Source organism: Mesoplodon densirostris, chromosome 14 (genome assembly GCF_025265405.1).
Source record: "Mesoplodon densirostris isolate mMesDen1 chromosome 14, mMesDen1 primary haplotype, whole genome shotgun sequence".
Classification (NCBI taxonomy): Eukaryota; Metazoa; Chordata; class Mammalia; order Artiodactyla; family Ziphiidae; genus Mesoplodon; species Mesoplodon densirostris.
The window spans coordinates 20121557-20142546 of NC_082674.1; the positions used below are offsets into that span (position 1 = coordinate 20121557).

A 20990-nucleotide genomic window follows, 5' to 3' on the forward strand; every position below is an offset into this window, starting at 1 on the left:
AATTAAAAATTTAATTAAAAAAAGAATATATAAAGATCTCTTGGGAATTCCCTGGTGGTCCAGTGGGTAAGACTTTGTGCTCCCAATGCACAGGGCCCGGGTTCGATCCCTGGTTGGGGAACTAGATCCCACATGCATGCCACAACTAAGAGTCCACATGCTGCAACTAAGAAGTCCGCAAGCTGCAAGGAAGATCCCGTGTACCGCAACTAAGACCTGGTGCAGCCTAAATAAATAAATAAGTATTAAAAAAAAAGATCTCTTACACTCAATGATAAAAGGACACGTAACCTAATTTAAAAATAGGCAAAGGATCTGAATGGACATTTCTCTAAAGAAGATATGCAAATATCCAATAAGCATATGAAAAGATGCTCAATATTATTGGCCATTAGGGAAATGCAAATCAAAACCATAATGAGCGGGACTTCCCTTGTGGTGCAGTGGTTAAGAATCTGCCTGCCAATGTAGGGGACACATGTTCGATCCCTGGTCCAGGAAGGTCCCACATGCCGCGGAGCAACTAAGCCCGTGCGCCATAACTACTGAGCCTGTGCTCTAGAGCCCGCGAGCCACAACTACTGAGGCCACGTGCCACAACTACTGAAGCCCGTGCACCTAGAGCCTGTGCTCCGCAACAGGAGAAGCCACCTCGGGACTTCCCTGGTGGTGCAGTGGTTAAGAATCTGCCTGCCAATGCAGGGGACACAGGTTCGATCCATGGTCCGGGAAGATCCCACATGCCGTGGAGCAACTAAGCCTGTGTGCCACAACTACTGAGCCTGTGTGCCACAAATACTGACGCCTGTGCGCCGCAACAAGAGAAGCCACTGCAGTGAGAAGCCCACGCACCACAACGAAGAGCAGCCCCTGCTCGACGCAACTAGAGAAAGCCCGCACACAGCAACGAAGACCCAATGCAACCAGAAAAAAAAAAAAGTGTCGGGGAGGGCATGGAGAAAAGGGAACCCTTGCACACTACTGGTGAGAAGGTAAACTGGTGCAGCCACTAGGCAAAGCGGCATTTTTCCTCAAAAAATGAAAAATAGAACAACCATATGATCCAATAATCCCACTTCTGTGTATATATCCAAAGAAAATGAAAACAGGGACTTCCCTGGTGGTCCAGCAGTTAAGACTCCGTGCTCCCAATGCGGGGGCCCAAGTTTGATCCCTGGTCAGGGAACTAGATCCCACAACTAAAGATCCCACATGCTGCAACTAAAAAATCCTGCATGCGGCAACTTAAAGATCCCACACGCTGCAACGAAGATCCTGCGTGCCACAACTAAGACCTGGCACAGCCAAATAAATTAAAAAAAAGAAAATGAAAACAGAATCTTGAAGAGATATTTGAACTCCATATACACTTGTTCACTGCAGCATTATTCACAATAGCTAGGATATGCAAACAACCTAAGTGTCCATCAACAGATAAATGGATAAAGAAGATATGGTATATATGTACAATGGAATATTATTCAGCCATGAGAAAGAAGGAAATCCTGCTGTGTTATTTATGGTAGATGAAATAAACCAGACAAAGAAAGACAAACACTTCATGGTATCATCAATATGTGGAATCTAAAAAAAAGTCACACTCAGAAACTGAGAGTAGAAAAGTAGTTGCCAGGGGCTGACTGGTGGGGGAATGGGGAGAGGTTGGTAAAAGGGTGTAAACTTCCGGCTAAAACATAAGGTCTGAGGATCTAATATTACATGGTGACTACAGTTGGTAATATACTATTGTATAGTTGAAATATGCTAGGAGAGAACAACTTAAATGTTCTCACACACACACAAAAGATAAATATGTGAGGTGATAGATATGTTAATTAACTAGATGGGGAAATCCTTTCACCATGTATAGGTTTATTAAGTCTCTACAATGTATACTTTAAATATCTTACAATCTTTTTTTTTTTTTAATGTTATTTATTTATTTATTTATGGCTGTGTTGGGTCTTCGTTTCTGTGCGAGGGCTTTCTCTAGTTGCGGCAAGTGGGGGCCACTCTTCATCGCGGTGCGCGGGCCTCTCACTATCGCGGCCTCTCTTGTTGCGGAGCACAGGCTCCAGACGCGCAGGCTCAGTAATTGTGGCTCACGGGCCTAGTTGCTCCGCGGCATGTGGGATCTTCCCAGACCAGGGCTCGAACCCGTGTCCCCTGCATTGGCAGGCAGATTCTCAACCACTGCGCCACCAGGGAAGCCCTAAATATCTTACAATCTTATATGTCAATTATACTTCAATAAAGCTGAAATAAATATAGAATAAATTATAAAAAAGAACCTGTGTCTAGAACATATAAAAAAACTCTTGTAACTGAATAATAAGACAGGCAACCCAATTACAAAACAGGCAAAGACTTGAATAGACATTTCATGAAGTAAGATATACAAATGAGCTAAAAATTACATGAAAAATGCTCAACACGAGTACTCAGGGAAATGAAAACTGAAATCACAAAGAGATACCACTTACTGACTGAAATAGCTACAATCAAAAAGACTGACAAGGATGTGGGAAAAGGGAAACCTTTGTACACTGCTGATGGGACTGTAAAATGGTACAACCACTTTGGAAGACAGACAGGCAGTTTCCTAAAATGTTAAATGTAAACTTACCATATGACCCAGCAATTTCACTCCTGAGTATGTATCCAAGAGAAATAAAAACATATGCTCATCCAAAACTTGTACCCAAACGTTTATTAGCAACATTTAGTTTAACAGGCCAAAAGTGGAAATAACCCCAAAATCTACTGACTGGTGAATGACTTAAAATGTGGTTAATCCATATAATGGAATACTACGAAATCTCTTTTTGATGTTTTTATCCCGGTTTAACTTTTATAATAATTTTCCGTTGACAATTCAGCATGTTCTATCTTTTGAAATATTCTCTTCTATTTTGTCAGTGGTTATAAAACATTTATTATTATTTAGTCTTTCAGGGTATATATCTTTTCTTCCCGACTAGTTTATAAACCTTAGGAGTCCGGTTTTGTCCAGATAACATTATCACATATTAATCATTGTATTTTGGGAAAAAACCTCCACCTTTCACCCTATAATTATCACCCTCTGCTTTTTTGGCCATTTTTATGGGAGAGGGGGAAAATAATAAAGCATAAAATTCATTCTAGTTTGGAAAGTGCTTATGAGCAATCAGACCTAGCAGTTTCAGCCCCAATCCAAACTAGATAAGGAAGCTGGGAAGAAGGTGAGAGAATCTGCAGAGAAGGCAAGAAAGTCTGATGCAGAGGCTTGGCTTTGCAGGAAAGTCTGGAGCCAGCACAGTGTGGGATGTAGGAGATCACAGAAGTGGTGGATACTGGCAATACCCAGGCCTTTCCTGGGCCTTCCCAGGGCTGAGGGGAACAGAATAAAGGTCGTTTCTCGGGTTGCCTGGGCAGCCTCAAGGAAGGACCCCACACAGCCAATAGCTTCCCATAGGCTGATACTGTGAGAAGTGATGAGCCCAAAGCTGTCTCTCCATCACAGAGGAGTTAGAGCCTTGGTGAGGTCAGGTGTGGACCGTGGATGCTGGGGGAGTCTACGAACTCAGATGCCTCAGCCACCAAATGGAGGCTGCTGCCCACGAGAACCAGGCCTGGCCAACAAGCAAAGGACATGATGGCCTCAGCACAGGTCAACTTGGAGCTATGGACACTCCTCCACTGATGCCACAGCACCCAGCAAAAGGCCCCAAGATGGAGCACTCATTTTGGGTGCAGGAAGAGGGATAAGAATCTCTGAAATGACTGGCTTCAGAGTTTTCCTAGAAATGCCCAGACGAAGTGCCCATCTCAGAAAGTGAGCGCTCAAGAGGGAAATTAAGGCCACTTAAATACTTTTTTTTCCTAAGTATGTGGCCTGTGAAATTCAAATTCACTTCACTGTATGACAGTTATCTGGACAGTTATCTGGACAGTTATCTGGACAGTTATGCTGTCCAACCCAGTATTAAACATGTGGCAAGTACTCAATAAATCTCGGTGAGACTGGAGCCAGGCATCGCCACCCAAGGACTAAGACCGGAGATGAACAAATAGGTTGCTTTTTAAGAACATGAAGCTGAACCTCTGCAAATATTTTAACAGGAAAATGATGATAGTAAATGAGGTAAGAGGGATTGACAGGGGTAGACAGCCACATGTGGCTAAATCTCTAGGATCAGGAAGTGAAACCTACTGCCCACCATCAGCTTGAAAATAATCAGGCCCCCTTCCTGGGATCACTGCCCAGGACATGCCTTCTGAGGAAGATAGAAACCAGACTCCTGACATTGCCTTTGTTCAGAGCAGTAGAAAGAGAAAAGCCCAGACCGCTGGGAAGGCATAATTTTCCCCATGGATCTCAAACTTCAGCCCTTGGCTTTAGGATCGTGTTGGATTAAAGCAATGCTAGGATGGAGCTGTCAGGAACCCTATGTGCATTCTGGGTCCAGCAGAGCAATGCCGGTTTGGCATCCTTGTGGGGCAGTAAATCCCAAAGGCCCCGGGAGAGGCACAAGTCATAGGTAATCGATATGCAGGTACTTCAGCCAGGCCCGAAGCTGAGGGATCCGGAATGGGGTTGAGCTGGAATGAGGCATATGTTGGTGCAACGGAGGTCAACTGACTCTGCTCCTGGGCCATTTAGACAACAACCATCTACTGAAAGGACTGCACTCTCTCTTGCCTTCAGGCCTCTACTTGCTGTTCTCTCTGCCAGGAGCGCTACCCTCTGTGGTGTCTGACCAGCTCCCACTGGTCTTCCAGCTGTCTGCTTCATCGTCACCTCCCTCAGAACCCTGTACAGCAGTAATCTCACCCCTCAAATTTATCTCCCTTACCATTGTGCTTACCACATGTAAAGGCTTAATAAGTATTTGTTAAATGACAATGAGGTGTATCAAGTTTCTGACCCTTTTTCTTGTGTAATGGAAAGCGGGAACGTAGCCAGAGTGGGCAATGATCTCCGGGGAGGCCTAAATCTATCGTCATCAATAAAGCTTTATGTGAAATACTTTAACTAGGTAACTAACTGTGGCGGGCAGACCTCTGAGGAGGCCTCCAGTGGCACCCTCCCTCCCTGCAGTCACCTCTGGTGTTATCCCCTCCCCTTGAACGTGGGCTGGGTGTAGTGACTGCTTCCGATGAATCAGGCCAAAGGGATGTCATTTCTGAGATCAGTTGGTAAAAGACCATGACTTCTGTCTTGTCCACACATACTCTCTCCCGCTCTTGCCCCTGCTCATGCTAAGGAAGCCAGCTGCCGTCTTGTGAGCTGCCCTGTGGAGAGGCCCACCTGGTGAGGAACTGAGGGCGCCTTCTGGCCATCAGCCGGCATTGAACTGTGGCTCTCAATCCAACCCACGAGGAATCCTGCTAACAACGACGTGATCTGTTGAGGCTTGAGGTGACGGTAACCTTGTGAAAAACCCTGACCCTCAGCTTGTGAGGACCCAGCTAAACAGCGCCTGGACTCCTGACCCACAGAAGCTGTGAGTTAAACTTGTTCTTCTAAGCCATTAAGTTTCGGGGTCAGTTGTTAGGCAGCCATAGGTAACTCACGTGCTGAGCTTGATTTTTTTCTTCCTGCATTATTAGATCAGTCCCATCTGAAGAGCATTTGACTGAGAGGGAGCGGGAGGGAGAATTTTGGGATGAGACCAGGCCCAGAGGCCTTCAAGAGACGCCGAAGACCCTGGAAAGAGGACCGTGGATGAGGAGAGAGGCAAGCATAGAGAATCGAGAAAATTTTTTCCGGATCTGAGAATGTGCCTAAGTCTCTCGGTGCATTAGCCTGTCCTGAGGCTGAAAGTTTCAACCTCTTTACTTTGTAATGAGTAAATGGCAGGGCCTGGAGACAACTCTCTGCTGCAAATCCAATGACTCAGAAGAGGAGGGGCCGCCGCAGGCGCCAAGAGGGGATCTTGCTCTGGCCACAGGCCCCGGGTGAACGCTAAGGAGGCGGTGAGGTTCCGTGGGAGGGGCGCACCCTTAAAGGCTGGAGACCTGGGGTTTTCTTTTGATGGTACAGGACATGCATTTTAATTCTTCTGGAGTTCAGTCTTCTCATTTACAAACTGAGCGGCATCGAGCTAGATGACCTGTGAAGCATTTTTCAGATATAAAATGCTATGATTCTATGACCTTCACCAAGTTACCTCATCTCAGAAATGCCGAGTGATCAAGGCTTTGCTTCAGTTACCACCACTCTGTCAGTGAAGGACCCTCCTCTGAGGGCTCTCAGCAGCCACCTCAGGGTCACATAAGGCATGTTCTACTCCTAACTCTCCTTTCTCACGAGCGGAGTCCACACCGGAGATGCTGCCTGTTCAGGTCTCCCGCACTCGCAGCTGGTGGGGAGGTGCAGGGAGCAGACTGCTGTATGCAGAGGACGGGCTGTCTCAAGGAAGACAGTTTGAAATAAGGTCCTCCTCATTACATAAGCACAGACTGGAGCGTCTGGAGCACACACAGCTGAAGGCAGTGCTGCAGTGCGCACAGCAGCTCTCCTGGCTCGCCGACAAGTCACCTATGACCCGGTTAGAGACTGCTCATCCTCCGCCCACCTGATAGGTCTGTGCCGGATGGACACACTGAAGTCAGTGCAGATGAAGCACTGCATTGAGCGACTGCACCTTGTCTCAAAGGCACAGATGGGTTGTACGTTCAGAGAGGCAGGCCCTCCCCACGGAGACCGCTGAGCACTCCACTCAGAGCAAACGCATCTAGAATAGGCAGCACAGTCAGAGGCTGGGGGAGCATCACTGCTGGAACCTAGAGATTATGGGGAACCTGAGACTCACACAGAAATCAGCAAAGGTGGAGGGACTAGTCAGGTGGCTCTGAGGGGTGGGGATAAGCTGTCCAACGAGGGTCCAAAAGAATCACGTGCCTCTGGGTTTCAGCTGCCAGAAGAGGGGCGGCGAGCCTAGAGAAGCTGGGGGAGCTTCACGACACGCTCCTTGGTGTTTTAAAGTTTCCTGAAGCAGGACAGTGGGACCTTGTTGAAATACAACTTATTACAAAGGCCTAAACACAGCAAAGGCCAGTCACGTGTCTAACCAACAACTAAACACAATAAATGCCCTGTAACTCAGGTTCTCTGAGTACAGAGGTCCCTTGTAGTTGGAAACAATTGTGCTGGAAAGACAGAGCTAGAGAAATGTTACAATCTGAGAAGCTCTCTCCTCTGCTGGCCCTTCACTTCTTCTAAATCAGCAAAGACTCTGAGAACCTGAGAAAGCTATGTATCATGTTCCAAGAAAAGAGTTCAGAAGTTATGCTTGTAATGTCAGAGGGTTCGTGACCCCAGGAAAACAGCCTCTGTTTTAGTTCAACATTCATTACTGTATCTGAGGAGATGGAGGCCTAGAGAAGTCACAAGGTCACAAATAAATTAGTAGCAAGGGTAAGATGGGTACCTGGGTCTTCCAGTGGCCTTAAACTGCTGGGAGAACCCTAAGCACGTTGGGATCCCAAGTTTCTGAGGTCAGAAGGAACACGGGTCAGGTGAGACTCCTCACTGCCGAGGCCAACCATGATTTCTGATAGCAACATCAATTAATTCCCAACACAAGTGAGACATGTGAGAAAGGAGAATACGGTGATTCCGACTTAGTGTTTTGTTTGAGGGCAAGTCTAATATTGGAGCCAAAACAGGTACAGAGAACGCCAGAGAAGGTGACTTGAGGACACTGTGAGTGGAGATGGGGACTCACATGCTGTGGCAGAGAGCGTGGCCGTGCAGGGGCAGAGGCGCTGTCTGCAGTAGGAAAATGATGGATATACAGTCCTGGGCTGTGCTCAGCCAGCCCCAGCAGGGTGCCTGGCGCACAGTAGGGGCTCCATAAATACTATTTCCTTCCTTTCTTTTTCCTGATGGAACAGGTATGAATTTTTTTAATCTCGATTATCGTCAGGTAATCAAACCCAGGGAGGCTTATGGCAAAAAGCCTGATTTTGAGAGTTAATGCCCTCGCCAGAGCACTGTTAACGGCATCCCCTCCACACACACACCCGACGAAAACTCTGAGCTCAGCGGTTATCATGGTAACAGAAGGAGACACTTGAGTCTCCATTTTTCTCTCTCTGATTCATGGACACCTGCCAGGTAGCAGATGGCCTGTGTGGACAATTACCTTCATTTTCCTGCCATGTATTTAAATTAAACAAACTGGCCTCTTTGCTGCCGATCTTCAGAGGCCCGTTCGGAAAAACAACAACAAAAAGCCCAGAAAAACAATGTTGGGAGAAAGGAACTGCAAGTCTGAAATTTAGATGAGGCAACCGTGAACATACAGAGAACTGGGACGTATACAGAATGGACTTTGTACATTTTTTTTCGTCAACAAAAGGTACAAAAACAAAAAACCCCACAGACTATTTTGAGCTGCGGCAGGTGGTGGCTCTGCTAGGAAAATGCAGCTGTGTCTCATCAAATGTGGAAGTAAAAGGAGAGAGAGAGGATTATCTGACGCTGTACTGTCTGTCCTGCTGCAAGATTTGAAAATAATTGCCTACCGTGACAAGAGTTAAGACTGCTGGGAGTTAGGCCCAGGGGTGGAAGTGAGCACACAAGGAGAACAGGGGTGGAGGAGATGAGAAAGGCAGTCACGTGGCAGTGAGCAAAGCAGTAGCCGCAGTTCCCTCTGGGGCGAATTAGAAACAGGTAAAGAACACGCCTGGAGACCTTCCTCTCTCCCCAAAGTGTCCACCTCTGAGGTAAAGGGCGGTGCAGCTTTTAAGGATGAACTTGGCTTCTAAACACCCAAGAGAAGGGCCGAACAGTTCTATGATGTCTCTCTTCTCTCACCACCGTTAATACACATTTATCTATCGTGTGTGTCTGCTGGAAGGAGAGGGGCCACCAAAAAGTCTGCCTTGAGGTCCCTCCTCAGAGGGCTGACACCTGTCTGTTCCCACATCACTTCAGGAAACTCAGGGCTTACCCATGACCTGTGACTCCCTGCGGTGGCTCTCAGGTGTCACTCCCTGTGGGGTTACTGCTATGGACGGGAAACAGCACTGGCAGGACTGCTGGGGGTTTCGTGATCACACTGTTGGCAACGGGGAGAAGGTTTTGGTTCTCAGTCTCCATGATTCTGCCCCTATTCAAGTCAAACTAAATTATATAGAAGACAAAGCTTACCCGAGCCTGAAAGAGCTGGGGGGGCAAGATGTCTAGGTATCTTTCTCAGTGGAAGGAGGAAGGCGTATTAAGTTCCTAAGACTGTCTCAGAAGAACAACCTCTTAAAGCTCACCATAAACCCGAAGATCAAAAGAAAGCTGAAATTTAAACTTTTAGATAGGGAAGCTCATAAATTCCAAGACTAGAATTACCCTCTTTCTGTTTGTTTCCCCTAGTTTGCCCAGCTCTATTTGAAAATGGTATCCCCTTAGTTCTCACTGCAGGATTTCAAAGCTAGTTCTCAGCAAAATGATCGGGGACCTCACTGAGGGGAAAATCCCTATAAAATGAATACCAAACACTCAGATTGCATGCTAGAAACCAAGAGGACAGGATTCCAGGAGAGCATGGTCCTTAATTCAGACATGGATTCAATGATGGGGCAGGCAGCCTGAACCTATCAATGATATTTTAAAGTTCAATGAGTCAAACTTAAATGCTGCTTATAGGTAAGTAAGTAAAACTTGTATGATGAGGTGTGGCACCTGATCCAGCACCACCACTCTTTGTTGAGTCCCTGTTGTATGTAATAAGGTGATTAGAGTCCAGGCTTTGCAGTCAGATGGACCTAGTTTGGATTCCAGCTCTGCCATTTACTAGCTGTGTGACCTGAGGCAACTTCCTTGACCTCTCTGAGGCTCAGATTCTTCATATGTCAAGTGGAGATAAGAATATCTTCATGGGTTGGTGAGGATGTACATAAAGTGCTTCACATGCTGGCCCAGTGGGGTACTACCTGCCATGATTCCACTTTGAAAGGTGCAAAGTAGGGGTATGAAGGGGCAAGGTCTCCACTCTCAGCAGGCTCACAGCCTCCTAGGCAGTTCGGCATGTACGCAGCTAGCATACAAAGGAGGATGAAATCCGTACCGTAGCGGAGGGGCAAAGGCAAAGGAGCACAGAGGCGAGAGAGTTTAACTCTGACCTTCTGGAACAGGGTAAGGTTTCACAGAAGAGGTGGCATCTCAGAGTGTCTTGAGGGGTATAATTTCAATAGGCAGAAGCGGCTCGGGAAGGGCAATCCGGGTGAGGAAAGGGCATGACAGAAGCACCATGAGAGAGGAAGCTGTGTGTGTGTGCTGCGGGGCAGGGGAGGAGCACGTGGGGACACTAGTATGCAGGGAGCACAGAAGATATGTGGTGGGAAAGAGAAGCGTGGGCCGCAATCATCCAGAGCCTTAAATAAATGGTCATCAAGTTTATTTACTAGGCGATAGATGGGCAAACTATAGCCCGTGGCCAAATCCAGCTTGCCACCTGCTTTTTTACAGTCTGTGAGCTAAGAATGGTTTTTACATTTTTAAATGGTTTTATTTTAAATGGTTATATAAGTCCTTACATAATACCTCTGATTTGGTTCGCAAAGCCTAAGATGCTTACTACCTAACCCTTTAAGAAAAAGCTTGCTGACCCCTGCTATAGGCAATGGCAGAGGGAGCCCGTGAAGACTTCTGAGGAGGGAGTGGTGTGGTCAGTCTGATCTGATTTAGGAATCTGGCTCCGGGGCAAAGTGAAGGAGGGACTGAGAAGCAGGAGGCAGGAGAGAGGGAGACCAGGTGACAGATGACGGAGGCTGGAATGGAGAATGGTGATAGGAATTGGGAGGAGAGAGACACAAGCAAGCTTTTGGAGAATAAGTTGACTAGACTGTGACAACTGAGTGGGGAGAGTAGGGGACTGGAAGAGAGCATGCATGTAGGGAGTGCTGGCAATGATGTTAACAGAAGCAGGACATAGGGACAAAGGGGTGATTTGTGGGGGAAGGTGACTGGAAATCTTTTACCATCCATCCCATATCTAAACCACAGAATAAGGGATGCTGAGAATGCCCCAAGGGCTCAGACTGGTATCACAGAGAAAGGTTCTCTGATCCTACCTCCCTGACCAGGGATCCAACCAGTGCCCCCTGCAGTGGAAGTGCAAAGTCCTAACCACTGGACCACTAGGGAATTCCTGAGCAGTGGTTCTTCACTGGGGATAATTTTACCTGCTAGGAACCTGGTGTGGGTGTCAGTGTGGGTGTGGGAGCATCACTGGAATTTAGTAGGTAGAGATCAAGGATGCTGCTCGACATGCTGCAATGCATAGAACACCCCCCCGCCCCAACCCACCAAAAAAAAAAAAAAAAAAAAAGGTAATCTGGTCCCAAATGTCCATAGTGCTGAGGATGAAAACCCGGGGGAGGGTGACAGAGTTACGAGGTCCTAAAGTTGGTGGCCTGTCCAGGGCTTCTTCTCCCAGGTGGTGAGCTGCTGTAGAAGGAAAGACAGGCCACCAGTAGCCTCAGATCAGGTTAGAAACTTCAAGGGGCCAAGAATAAACTCTGATAATCTTCTGCACATTTGAGAGATGTCCTGGGGACAGCTAGAGGCCTGACAGTCTCCTAGATTCTCTCTTGGTTTCCTGAGGTCTGAGCTGGTTAAATACAGGAGGTGAAATTTGAAATGTGAAAGCAATGAATAAACAGTGAATGTCATATATATTAATTAGAATACATAATAATAAAAGCACTGAAGGATTTATGGTTAGCCAGGTTTGTAGGGCAGTAGTGAGTTGGCATGGATTCTTATTAAAGGTACCTGTCTAGCTGCAGGTAACTGTCTTTCTGCATTGCCTCTAATTTTATTTTTTATTTATTTATTTGTTTTATTATTTATTTATTTATTTTGGCTGCGTTGGGTCTTTTGTTGCTGCACACGGGCTTTCTCTTGTGGGGCTACTCTTCACTGCAGTGCGCGGGCTTCTCATTGCGATGGCTCCTCTTGTTGCGGAGCATGGGCTCTAGGCACGCAGGCTTCAGTAGTTGTGGAATGTAGGCTCAGTAGTTGTGGCACACGGGCTTAGTTCCTCCCTGGCATGTGGGATCTTCCCAGACCAGGGCTTGAATTCGTGTCCCCTGCATTGGCAGGCGGATTCTTTTTTTTTTTTTTTTTTTTTTTTGCGGTACGCGGGCCTCTCACTGTTGTGGCCTCTCCCGTTGTGGAGCACAGGCTCCGGACGCGCAGGCTCAGCGGCCATGGCTCACGGGCCCAGCCGCTCCGCAGCATGTGGGATCTTCCCGGACCGGGGCACGAACCCGTGTCCCCTGCATCGGCAGGCGGACTCTCAACCACTGCGCCACCAGGGAAGCCTGGCAGGCAGATTCTTAATCATTGCTCCACCAGGGAAGCCCCATTGCCTCTAATTTTCTAAAACACGCTTCTATATTTCTTTCTTCTCCCCTCTCTCTTTTTTTTTTAAAGCACTGGGCATCTATACTGCAGCTCTAAATGGGAGTAATTCTACTTGCCAAATTATGATTAGCAGCAAATGGAGAAGAGTGCAAAGGAGTCTATCATATCCTTTATAATACGCTTCTTTGGCTGAAATTAAGCAGATGTTCACTTCAGTTAAGGACTCTAGGCCAGGAAGCTCCCTACCTTGGCACTGCTGTTAATTTGGAACATCAGAACCAGCCTGAGGTCAGCTATAAAACCCTAGAGACTGGCACGGCATCAGGATTCGAGGAAATGCCTACAGGTGCTCTCCAAGTGGAGGGTCACAGATCCAATCTCATGCCAACTGAGGATGCTGTGTGAGGTCTAAAAGAAACAGAGTGGGAGGCATGGCCCAGAATCCTAGAGATGAGCCAAAAGAGAGGGCATCATGGAAGCAGCTGATGTTGTTTTCTTAGGATGCTTTCTTTTGTCTGGAAAAGTGGGAGGTAGATGGTTGACATGAATAAACCCTGGGGAAGGAGTTGGTTAGAAAACCCACACAATGAATCGAGGGCCAGAGGATTTCAAAGTCACAAAAGGAAACATCAGTCAAATGAGCCCAGTTGGATTTCTGCAGACCCTTCCTGGTTCATAGCCTTTCCCCAATATATCGATTGGTATCAGTGATGAAAGTATCAAAGAACTGTGGATTGGAAATTTATAGATGAGGAAACTGAGGTCTGTAAAGGTTATATACATGGTGAGATAGAAAAGAAATGAGGATTTGTCAACAAGGTGCCATGAGTCAGAACAATCTATTCACACATAACCCAATAAGGCAGACTGAAGATATAACTCCTTCCTTTGTTGAGGTGAAACCAATGGGGGTGGGGGTGAGGAGGCTGGACAAGACAAAATCAATTTTTCAGAGCTGTCTACACTCTGCCATACTGAAAATTTCCTTTCCGAGGTTGCTGACAACTTCCTTATTGTCAAATCCTTGTCTTATTGCCTTATTAACTTTCTCCTTGAAACTTTCTGGTTTTTCATGAGAACCCACAATCCTACCTCCTACCTCTTCTTTCTTCATTTTGTCCACTATGGGTTTTCCCTACGGCCCATGTTTATGGTTTCAACACTAATTTTATGTTGAAGACTTCCAAATATACATTGCTAGCCCTGTTTCCCCACTAAATTTCCAGCTGCCTATCCCTAAATATCTAATAGACCAGACACAGAGCTTGACTGCCTGCCTATTCTATGTAACTCGGTACGTTCAAAATCAGATCAAAGCCCCCTTTCTATATCTCACATCATCTCCCCAGTTTCGTTTTTCCAGTCAATTTCCCAGGTTCCTGGGCTCAAAACTTAGAAGTCATCTTCTTTTCTGCTGATGCTTTGCTGAGACCCAGATTGTAGTATTCTGGGGGGAGATACTGTGTCCTAGGAATTCATATTCCTCTAGTGGATGGTGACTATCTCCAGCTTCGTGTGTAGAGGCTTTTTCCCAGAGACCCTGGTGTATATTTTTCATATGTTGTATGCATTCTGGTCAGAAGAGGAAAAGACATAAATACAGTACAGGGGGAAATAAACAAGCAGGTAAGGCAATCTCTCAGCTCGTGGTTGATGAGAGTGATGAAGACCATTGGGGGTGCTGCAAAGACCCCAAAGCTATTTCCTCTATATTTTCAGACTATACACTCCCTCTAGGTGTTCAAGGAGTTTTGGGGGAGTGAAATGCAAGTACCTATTTTTCAATATTGCTATGACATTTCCTCTTTTGGAGAAAACAAGCCAACCCCCCCAACAAGCTACCAGGTCCCTATAGTGAGTACAAGAGCCAAGACTGATGAATGAGCATACTTTGTAGACTTTCATGAGGCCACCTATGGGCAGCCAAGGTCCATGTATACGGACTAGGACTGGGCCAGGCTAGGCTAAAGGCTTGGGGGCACAGTCACAGAGTACAGCACATTGATCTTTGTTTACCAAAATCCACTGGTGCAGCTTGCAAACTTGGGAGGGCAGTAGTGGTGCCTAAGCCTCCAGGTGTCACTGACCTGGCCTCTGTTTCTGTATACAGGGCATCAGGCCAGCCATGAAATAATGATCATACTATTTGAGGGTGGGATTTGTGCAGGATTTCTCTTTTGATCCTCCAAAAGGACAAGCTCACCCACTGCTCACTTTAACATATGTAGTAAGACATTGCTGAAGACAAAAATAAATAGCAATCCTTTGCTTTTCAGGAAGCAGTAGACTCAGGCTTCTATTTCAGAGTATGGTGGGACCAAGGAATCCAGAAAATTTTAGGGCGGCATGTGAATCACTTCCCAATGGGATTGTGTCCAAAGGTTAAGGGAACCAAGAGGAAACCTGACCCAGGAACACATCAAGGGGTTTGCCAGTAATCTCTTTAATGGACAAAGAGGAGATTTTTATTTGTTGTTGTGTAGGTTTTTTTTTTTTTAAGTACTTTCTCTGAAACTTACAAAGTTAACATTCATGAGGTTTGTCATGGAGGCCTCATGGGTCAACCTGGCTAACTAAATGCTGAGTGCCCTTCCTCTGAGGCATATTTGGTGAAGCCGCAGTCAGAGATGGGGGTTTCTGACAGCCAGCCCACACCATGCTTTCTTTGGTTGAGCTGTGGTGGGGTGTTTGGCCAGTTCTGGAAATCAGAAAGGGCGTGGGGCAAGATCCACTTGATATCCCAACTGGCTGAAGTAGAAAGAGAGGTCCCAAGTGTGGCCATGTTCTCTTAGTGGAATCCCAAGATTCCTCCAATTACATAATTTTCAGAGTACCACCTGTATTACCCTCTGGACCACCACCCTACGAACCTGGATCAAGGCCACCCCTGCGGGAGCCCCCTATCCTTATTCATCACTGTCTACAGTCTAGTACGGAGTCTTTAACTCTGATGTTGATCTGTATATAAAAAGTAATGATCTTTTTTTTTTTTTGACCGGCCGTGCGGCATGTGGGATGTTAGTTCCCCGACCAGGGATCAAACCCGTGCCCTCTGCAGTGAAAGCCCAGAGTCTTAACCACTGGGCCACCAGGGAAGTTCCAAAAAGTAATGATCTTCTAATAGGAGGAAACGGAGGAATGTTTAAAGAAATACATCCCTCATGAATAAACTGAAACCTTGCCTTGGATAGCTCATTTTAGTTTGTATCAGCAATCCAGCAGTGAAATTTTATGGTACGTTGAGTCTCTGGGAAAAAATGGAACCCTAAGGTGTCCCTAGAATAAATTTGTACATTGGAATCCCTCCAGACTAGGACTGGGATATTGTTTGACCTTGGGGGAGTAGCCCACAGCTCAACAGTAAACACCACTGCCAGCAGGGTCCTGACCAGTCTGTTGTTACTTTAGTGTACCCCTCTGTATACATTTCTCGTTGTGGGCATTGGGTTCTTACTGAGAAATGCTCAAAATATTTTCAAATGATACAAATAACTATAGATATCCTGCATTTTGTAGATTATCTGTGCTAAAAAAAAGAGGATGATTTTACTCTACATAACATATCTGTTCTTCAGACAGAAATAATAATAGAGTTAATAATAATACTAATATATTAGCTTGGTCTTCCTATTCTTTTGGTAACACTGAAATTTGTTTTTCTGATTCTTTTTATAAAGGACATTTCTAACCATCGTTTAGTCTCTTGAATAGATCTACCTATTATATGGGAGTACCTTGAGCAAAATTATTGCCTTAGGTACTCGAACCAGTTATGTCCCTTACAATGAATAAACTTATGAATTCACATTGTTTTTAAGTTAAAATCTTATAATAGCAGTTTTCATTCAGCCACTATTTATTGAGTATCTGCCATGTGGCAGGCACTGGGCTAGCAGCAAGGGGATACAGCAGTAAAAAAGGCAGACAAGGTCTTTTAATTACAGTCTGACGATTATCATGGGCCTGATTAACCCTGACTTAACCGATACAATCTAATTCCTGAGCCTGTTAAACTGTAGGGTATGTCATGGGTCGAACAGTCACTCAGCGAAGTCTTATCTGAAATAGCCAGGCAGTTCTGCCCTTAATTATAAGGAGGGAGGGAGGGAGAAAGGAAAGACAGAAGAATTATCAGCTGAGGTACTAATGTCACTAAAGCACTGGAAAAGTGGCTGAGCTTGAAGGTAGAACCACAGCCCCGAAGTCACAGTTAAAGTCACAGTTATTACCCATTTCCCTCAAATTTCCCCAATGCCAAAATAATCCCTGAAAGGGAATGAAGAAGGCAAACTGCATAAAAAGTTCTCTATAATGGATTTACAGAGCTAGTTTGGGGAAGATGTCTAGTAAATTCTTCATTTAAAAAGTCTTACAATTATTTTATGACTCATATAGGGTAATACATTTTGATAGGGAAGAAATTAAACTATACCAGCCAGAATCTGGGAGGAAGAAAGGGTTACGACTTATGCTCTGTGGTAAATAGCTTTTGGTGCCTCACGCGGTAATGATATAGATTAAAGCAGACGCTTGAGTTCTAAAGCTTTATAGTCTTTCCAGCTGTACATGTTAAAAATGTTGAACTATGCAAAGCCATTCAGTTCACATTTGAGCCTCATTGCTGAGCCTTAGGTGGGTACAGTTTAAACCTGTGATGTGGACAGAGGAAATTTCTACCTATATCCACAGAGCAGAATGTCTTACCTCACCATAGTGGGGAAACATGAGCGAAAAACAATTTGTACAAATTCATGCTCTGGACGGTCCCCTGGGACAGTGAGGACTAGAACATGAGCTCAGGACCTCAGCCACCGAGAACTCCCAACACACGCACACAAGCCACCGAGAACTCCCAACACACACACACCAGCGGTTCGTTAGCGGCAGGCTTCAGTGATCTGGGTGTAGCTTCTCGTTTTGCCAACCTCAAGGGGAAGTTGATCTCACACACAATCAAAGGTCACTGGAATGATCATGTTGTTATTTAATCCCCTGTCTGTTCAAGATCAGCTTTAAGTTGACCTGAAATAATATGACAGCAGTGATAATTTCTGGTTCTTGGAGTACATAGTAATCCATAAAATTTAAAAAAATTGAAGTGTCTCTTGGAAGCCCTTACTGCTGCCATTAACATAAATATCCATAATGTTTGCCCTCCTCTGAAAGGTATTCTCAGGTGGGGTGTGGGTGTGCCCGATTACATGCTTTGCTCTGAGCTGGCCCATTCACAGAGGGATCATGAGATGCTAGTCTGGGTGGACTGCTGGAGGAAGTTCCCAGCAAGTGGTTTACCTGTAAAGCACATCTCTGGGGCACAGAGGGATGAATAAAAGGAGGGGAATGCCGGTGCCAGAAACTACAGGTCAGGTGATACCCTGATCTGCAGGAAGGGTGTGGTCACAGCAAGGTGATGAGGCTGTCAGGGAAAGGAGGGGAGAAGGGAACAGGAAGAACAGATATTTTCTTTCCCTCCCGCCAACACAATCTCACTCATCCTCTGGTTTGTGGCAGGCATTACCAGTACTTGCTTCTCTACTTCTTCTAAGCAAACTGGAGGATTATACTTCCCTGCCTCCACTGAAGTTAAGTGTGGTCATGTGCCTTGCTTTGGCCAATGAAATGGAGTGGAAGTGATGTGTGTCACTTCCTGGCAGAAGCATTTAATGGCTGGGCTTGACTTTCCATCCTGGTTTTCTCCTGCTTTGCCCATGTGAGTGTACCTATTGATACAAAAGTGCCATAAGATCAAAGTAATAAATTATGTGTGAATGAGGAAAAAACAAAACCAAATAAAGCACAGACAAAAATAAAATTTTGTTACATTAAAGTCATTGAGATGTACGGGTTGTTAGCCTACCCTGACATCATGCTCTGTCTTCTTTCCCTCTTCCTGACAGTCTCCGTTCCTCTTCTCTTGCCTCCTCCCCTCCTTACCCATCTCTTCCTTCCTTTCCTCTCCCTTTTACCCTATGACTCCGCTGCTTTCCTAACTGGAAATAATAGAAAATATAATGCTTTATATTCCTATTCTTAATCTGAAACATGGATACACTTGTTTTTTGAAATAAGAAATGAGTACATTTTTTGAATTACACATTTCACATTTCTCTCTTTAAAGAGAGGCCCTGAGGTAAATTAAAAATCAGCTTTAGTTTGTGTGAAAAATGTATGCTTTGAAAACCTTACTATATGATATAAACATATAGTCTTATCATTGTGGATAAGCCCTCAATTGATTTTCCTGCGTGGGTTAGTGGCTGTCAGGGAAAATAAAAACAAACATAAACTTTCCCTAAACACCATGCAGCTCAGAAAAACCAGAGGTCCCTCTGGAGTGGGCTTTGAACAGGAAATCACTTACAGCATGATCAGTCACTTAGTTTTCATTGGTAACTTTGTTAAGAAGGCTACTGGAGCTGGAACATCCAGAAGACTGTTCAAGACTAAAGGACATCTAACGTTATCAAAAGAACGACTCATTTTCATGCACAGTCATTCATGACATCGTATTTAACCCTGAGGTCACTCCCACCACCCTGAAAATTGTTTCAAGCAATTAAAGTCAGCCTAATCATGAAGCAGCAGAGAATGTAAGTGCAGGAAAATGTAACTGTAGCCTGGCTAGTCATGCATATTTAAATAAACACAACAGATGTGTACTTTGAAAACAAATTCAACAAGCTCTGGTTTCAAATAAGAACATGCTCTACTAGGTAAACATGACGTGGCCTTTTAGGCCATTTTACAACACCACGCAGAGAACTGCTAAGGGTTTTTTTTTTTACACATAACCAATTCCGCAGAGATGATCTTGGTAGAGGGAGGAGAGGAGAAAGTATGAGGAAAAGAAGAACATGCAAAAGAAGCAAGAGTCAGGTGGAGAATTCTGAAGTTCACTTACTGCCTGCTTTTGCTCTTCCTCCTAGAGGTGGTGAAGACGAAAAACGGTAGAGGGGAAAAAGGAGAGAAATTAATGCCCATCACCATGAACAACTGGAAAAAAATGACAGAAAAGGGCAAACCAGGCCAGGCCCATGGGTTTAGAGATCCAAGGGCCTGACCACCATCAGAGCATCATCAGTTGGACAGAGCAAATGGCAAGCCTCTGCCCCATCCAGTTCTTTAAATGCTAACTTCTAGAGTTAGAAGGAAAGAACTTTATAAACCCTCTAGTCCAACTTCCCCTTTTATACACGAAAAAGCCCTAGAGAGCCTGACTTGCCCAAGGTCATATCACTATTTAGGGTAAACTGAAAGAAGCAGCTCAACCATGACTCAAAAGCTCCGTGATCACTCTGTTTCACGATTCACAATATCCACATACGTTAGGTACATTTCTCTAAGTCAGTGGTTCTCAAAGTGCAGAACATAGATAGACCAGTAGCAGCAGCATCTGGAAACTTGTCAGAGATGCATGCTTTGCCCCGTCTCCCCCTAGACCAATGGAATCAAAACTCTTGGGGGTGGGGGCAGCACTGTTTCATGAAACTTTCAGTGGATTCTGAATCCTGCTAGTTTGAGAACCACTGCTCTTAAGAACTTCCTAGAAACTGGAAATTCCATCTGACTACAGATTCTCTTATTTAGTCCCCTGTCTTCCACTTTTGGAGCTTTTGGCTGCTGTGTGGTTCTTTTCAAGGATGCACATACATCCCCTTCCCCCTATAAACCGGAACTGTTTCAAGGCCCTAAGAGGCTTTTCAAAAAGAATTCTTGACCCTTGTGTCCCATTAGTTGAACAAAGGTTCGTTTAATGCTCCCTATGCATGAAGCACTGGAAACATGAAGGTAAGACATGGTCTCTGTCTTTCAGAGCCTTATGACGGTGCTCAGAGCAGGCCCTTGCTAACTCTCAGCTCTCAGAATGCACCTCTAGACACTGAAGAAGGAAGCACGATGAAGATGAGATAAACATTTCCGAGTTCCTCTCTCCTCAGTCTTGTGCTTCTCAGTTACTCTGTCTTTTAATGGGTCTCTTTGTTTCCTTTTTCTGTGCCTCATCATGGGTAACTGTGGTCAGGATGCCTCTGCTCTTTGCCCCAAATACACAGATCTAAAATCTGTTGCAATGGTTCTATTTAAATTGGATCCATCCGTGCAGACTGCCTTTACTAAACATGTGTGTAGGAAGTCTTGGGAATGGATGAGTGCTTCTCAGTCTGCAGATCTGGGTGCAATGGAGAGAATGATTTCAGTAAAGCCAAGGAATTACGAAAGGGAGAGGGAAAGTAAGAATTTGGAGAAAGTCATTTTATTCCCGCAAGGGAGAGACATGCACTAGAAATTAAATGGGCACCAAGAAATCTCTTGAGGAGACTCCCAACTCAGCACCAGAAGATGTTCTTCATTATCAAAACCAGCTGCTAGATGCTTGGCCAAACGTAATATCACAGGCACCCTGGCAAAGAGGGCCCTGTGCGTTCACTGAGTTAGCCTGAAGGAGTTAGCATCTTTTAGCTTTTGTGTCTGGCATGCAGGGCTCCAGTGAGAAGGGGTTAGAGTTTTACAGTTGGGAAGTGATCTCCCTGCCTAGTCAGGCTTCCCTGAGGCAGAACACTTTTCTTCCATTCACTAGGCAAAGCAACCAGCCGTAGAAGAGTTATTAAACAATTAAAAATGTGTTTTTATTGCT

The 20990-nt window shown here is 45.3% G+C and overlaps 1 protein-coding gene across 3 annotated transcripts in view; it reads right to left on the minus strand.

Moving 5' to 3' along the window:
* Positions 1-20990, minus strand: part of DTNB (dystrobrevin beta) — a 245239-nt gene that overhangs the window by 12004 nt on the left and 212245 nt on the right. For all 3 annotated transcript variants that reach the window (XM_060117915.1, XM_060117913.1, XM_060117914.1), the window contains one exon: positions 19260-19280. In XM_060117915.1, the coding sequence (XP_059973898.1) occupies positions 19260-19280 (21 nt within the window). The remainder of the gene's footprint in view (positions 1-19259; positions 19281-20990) is intronic.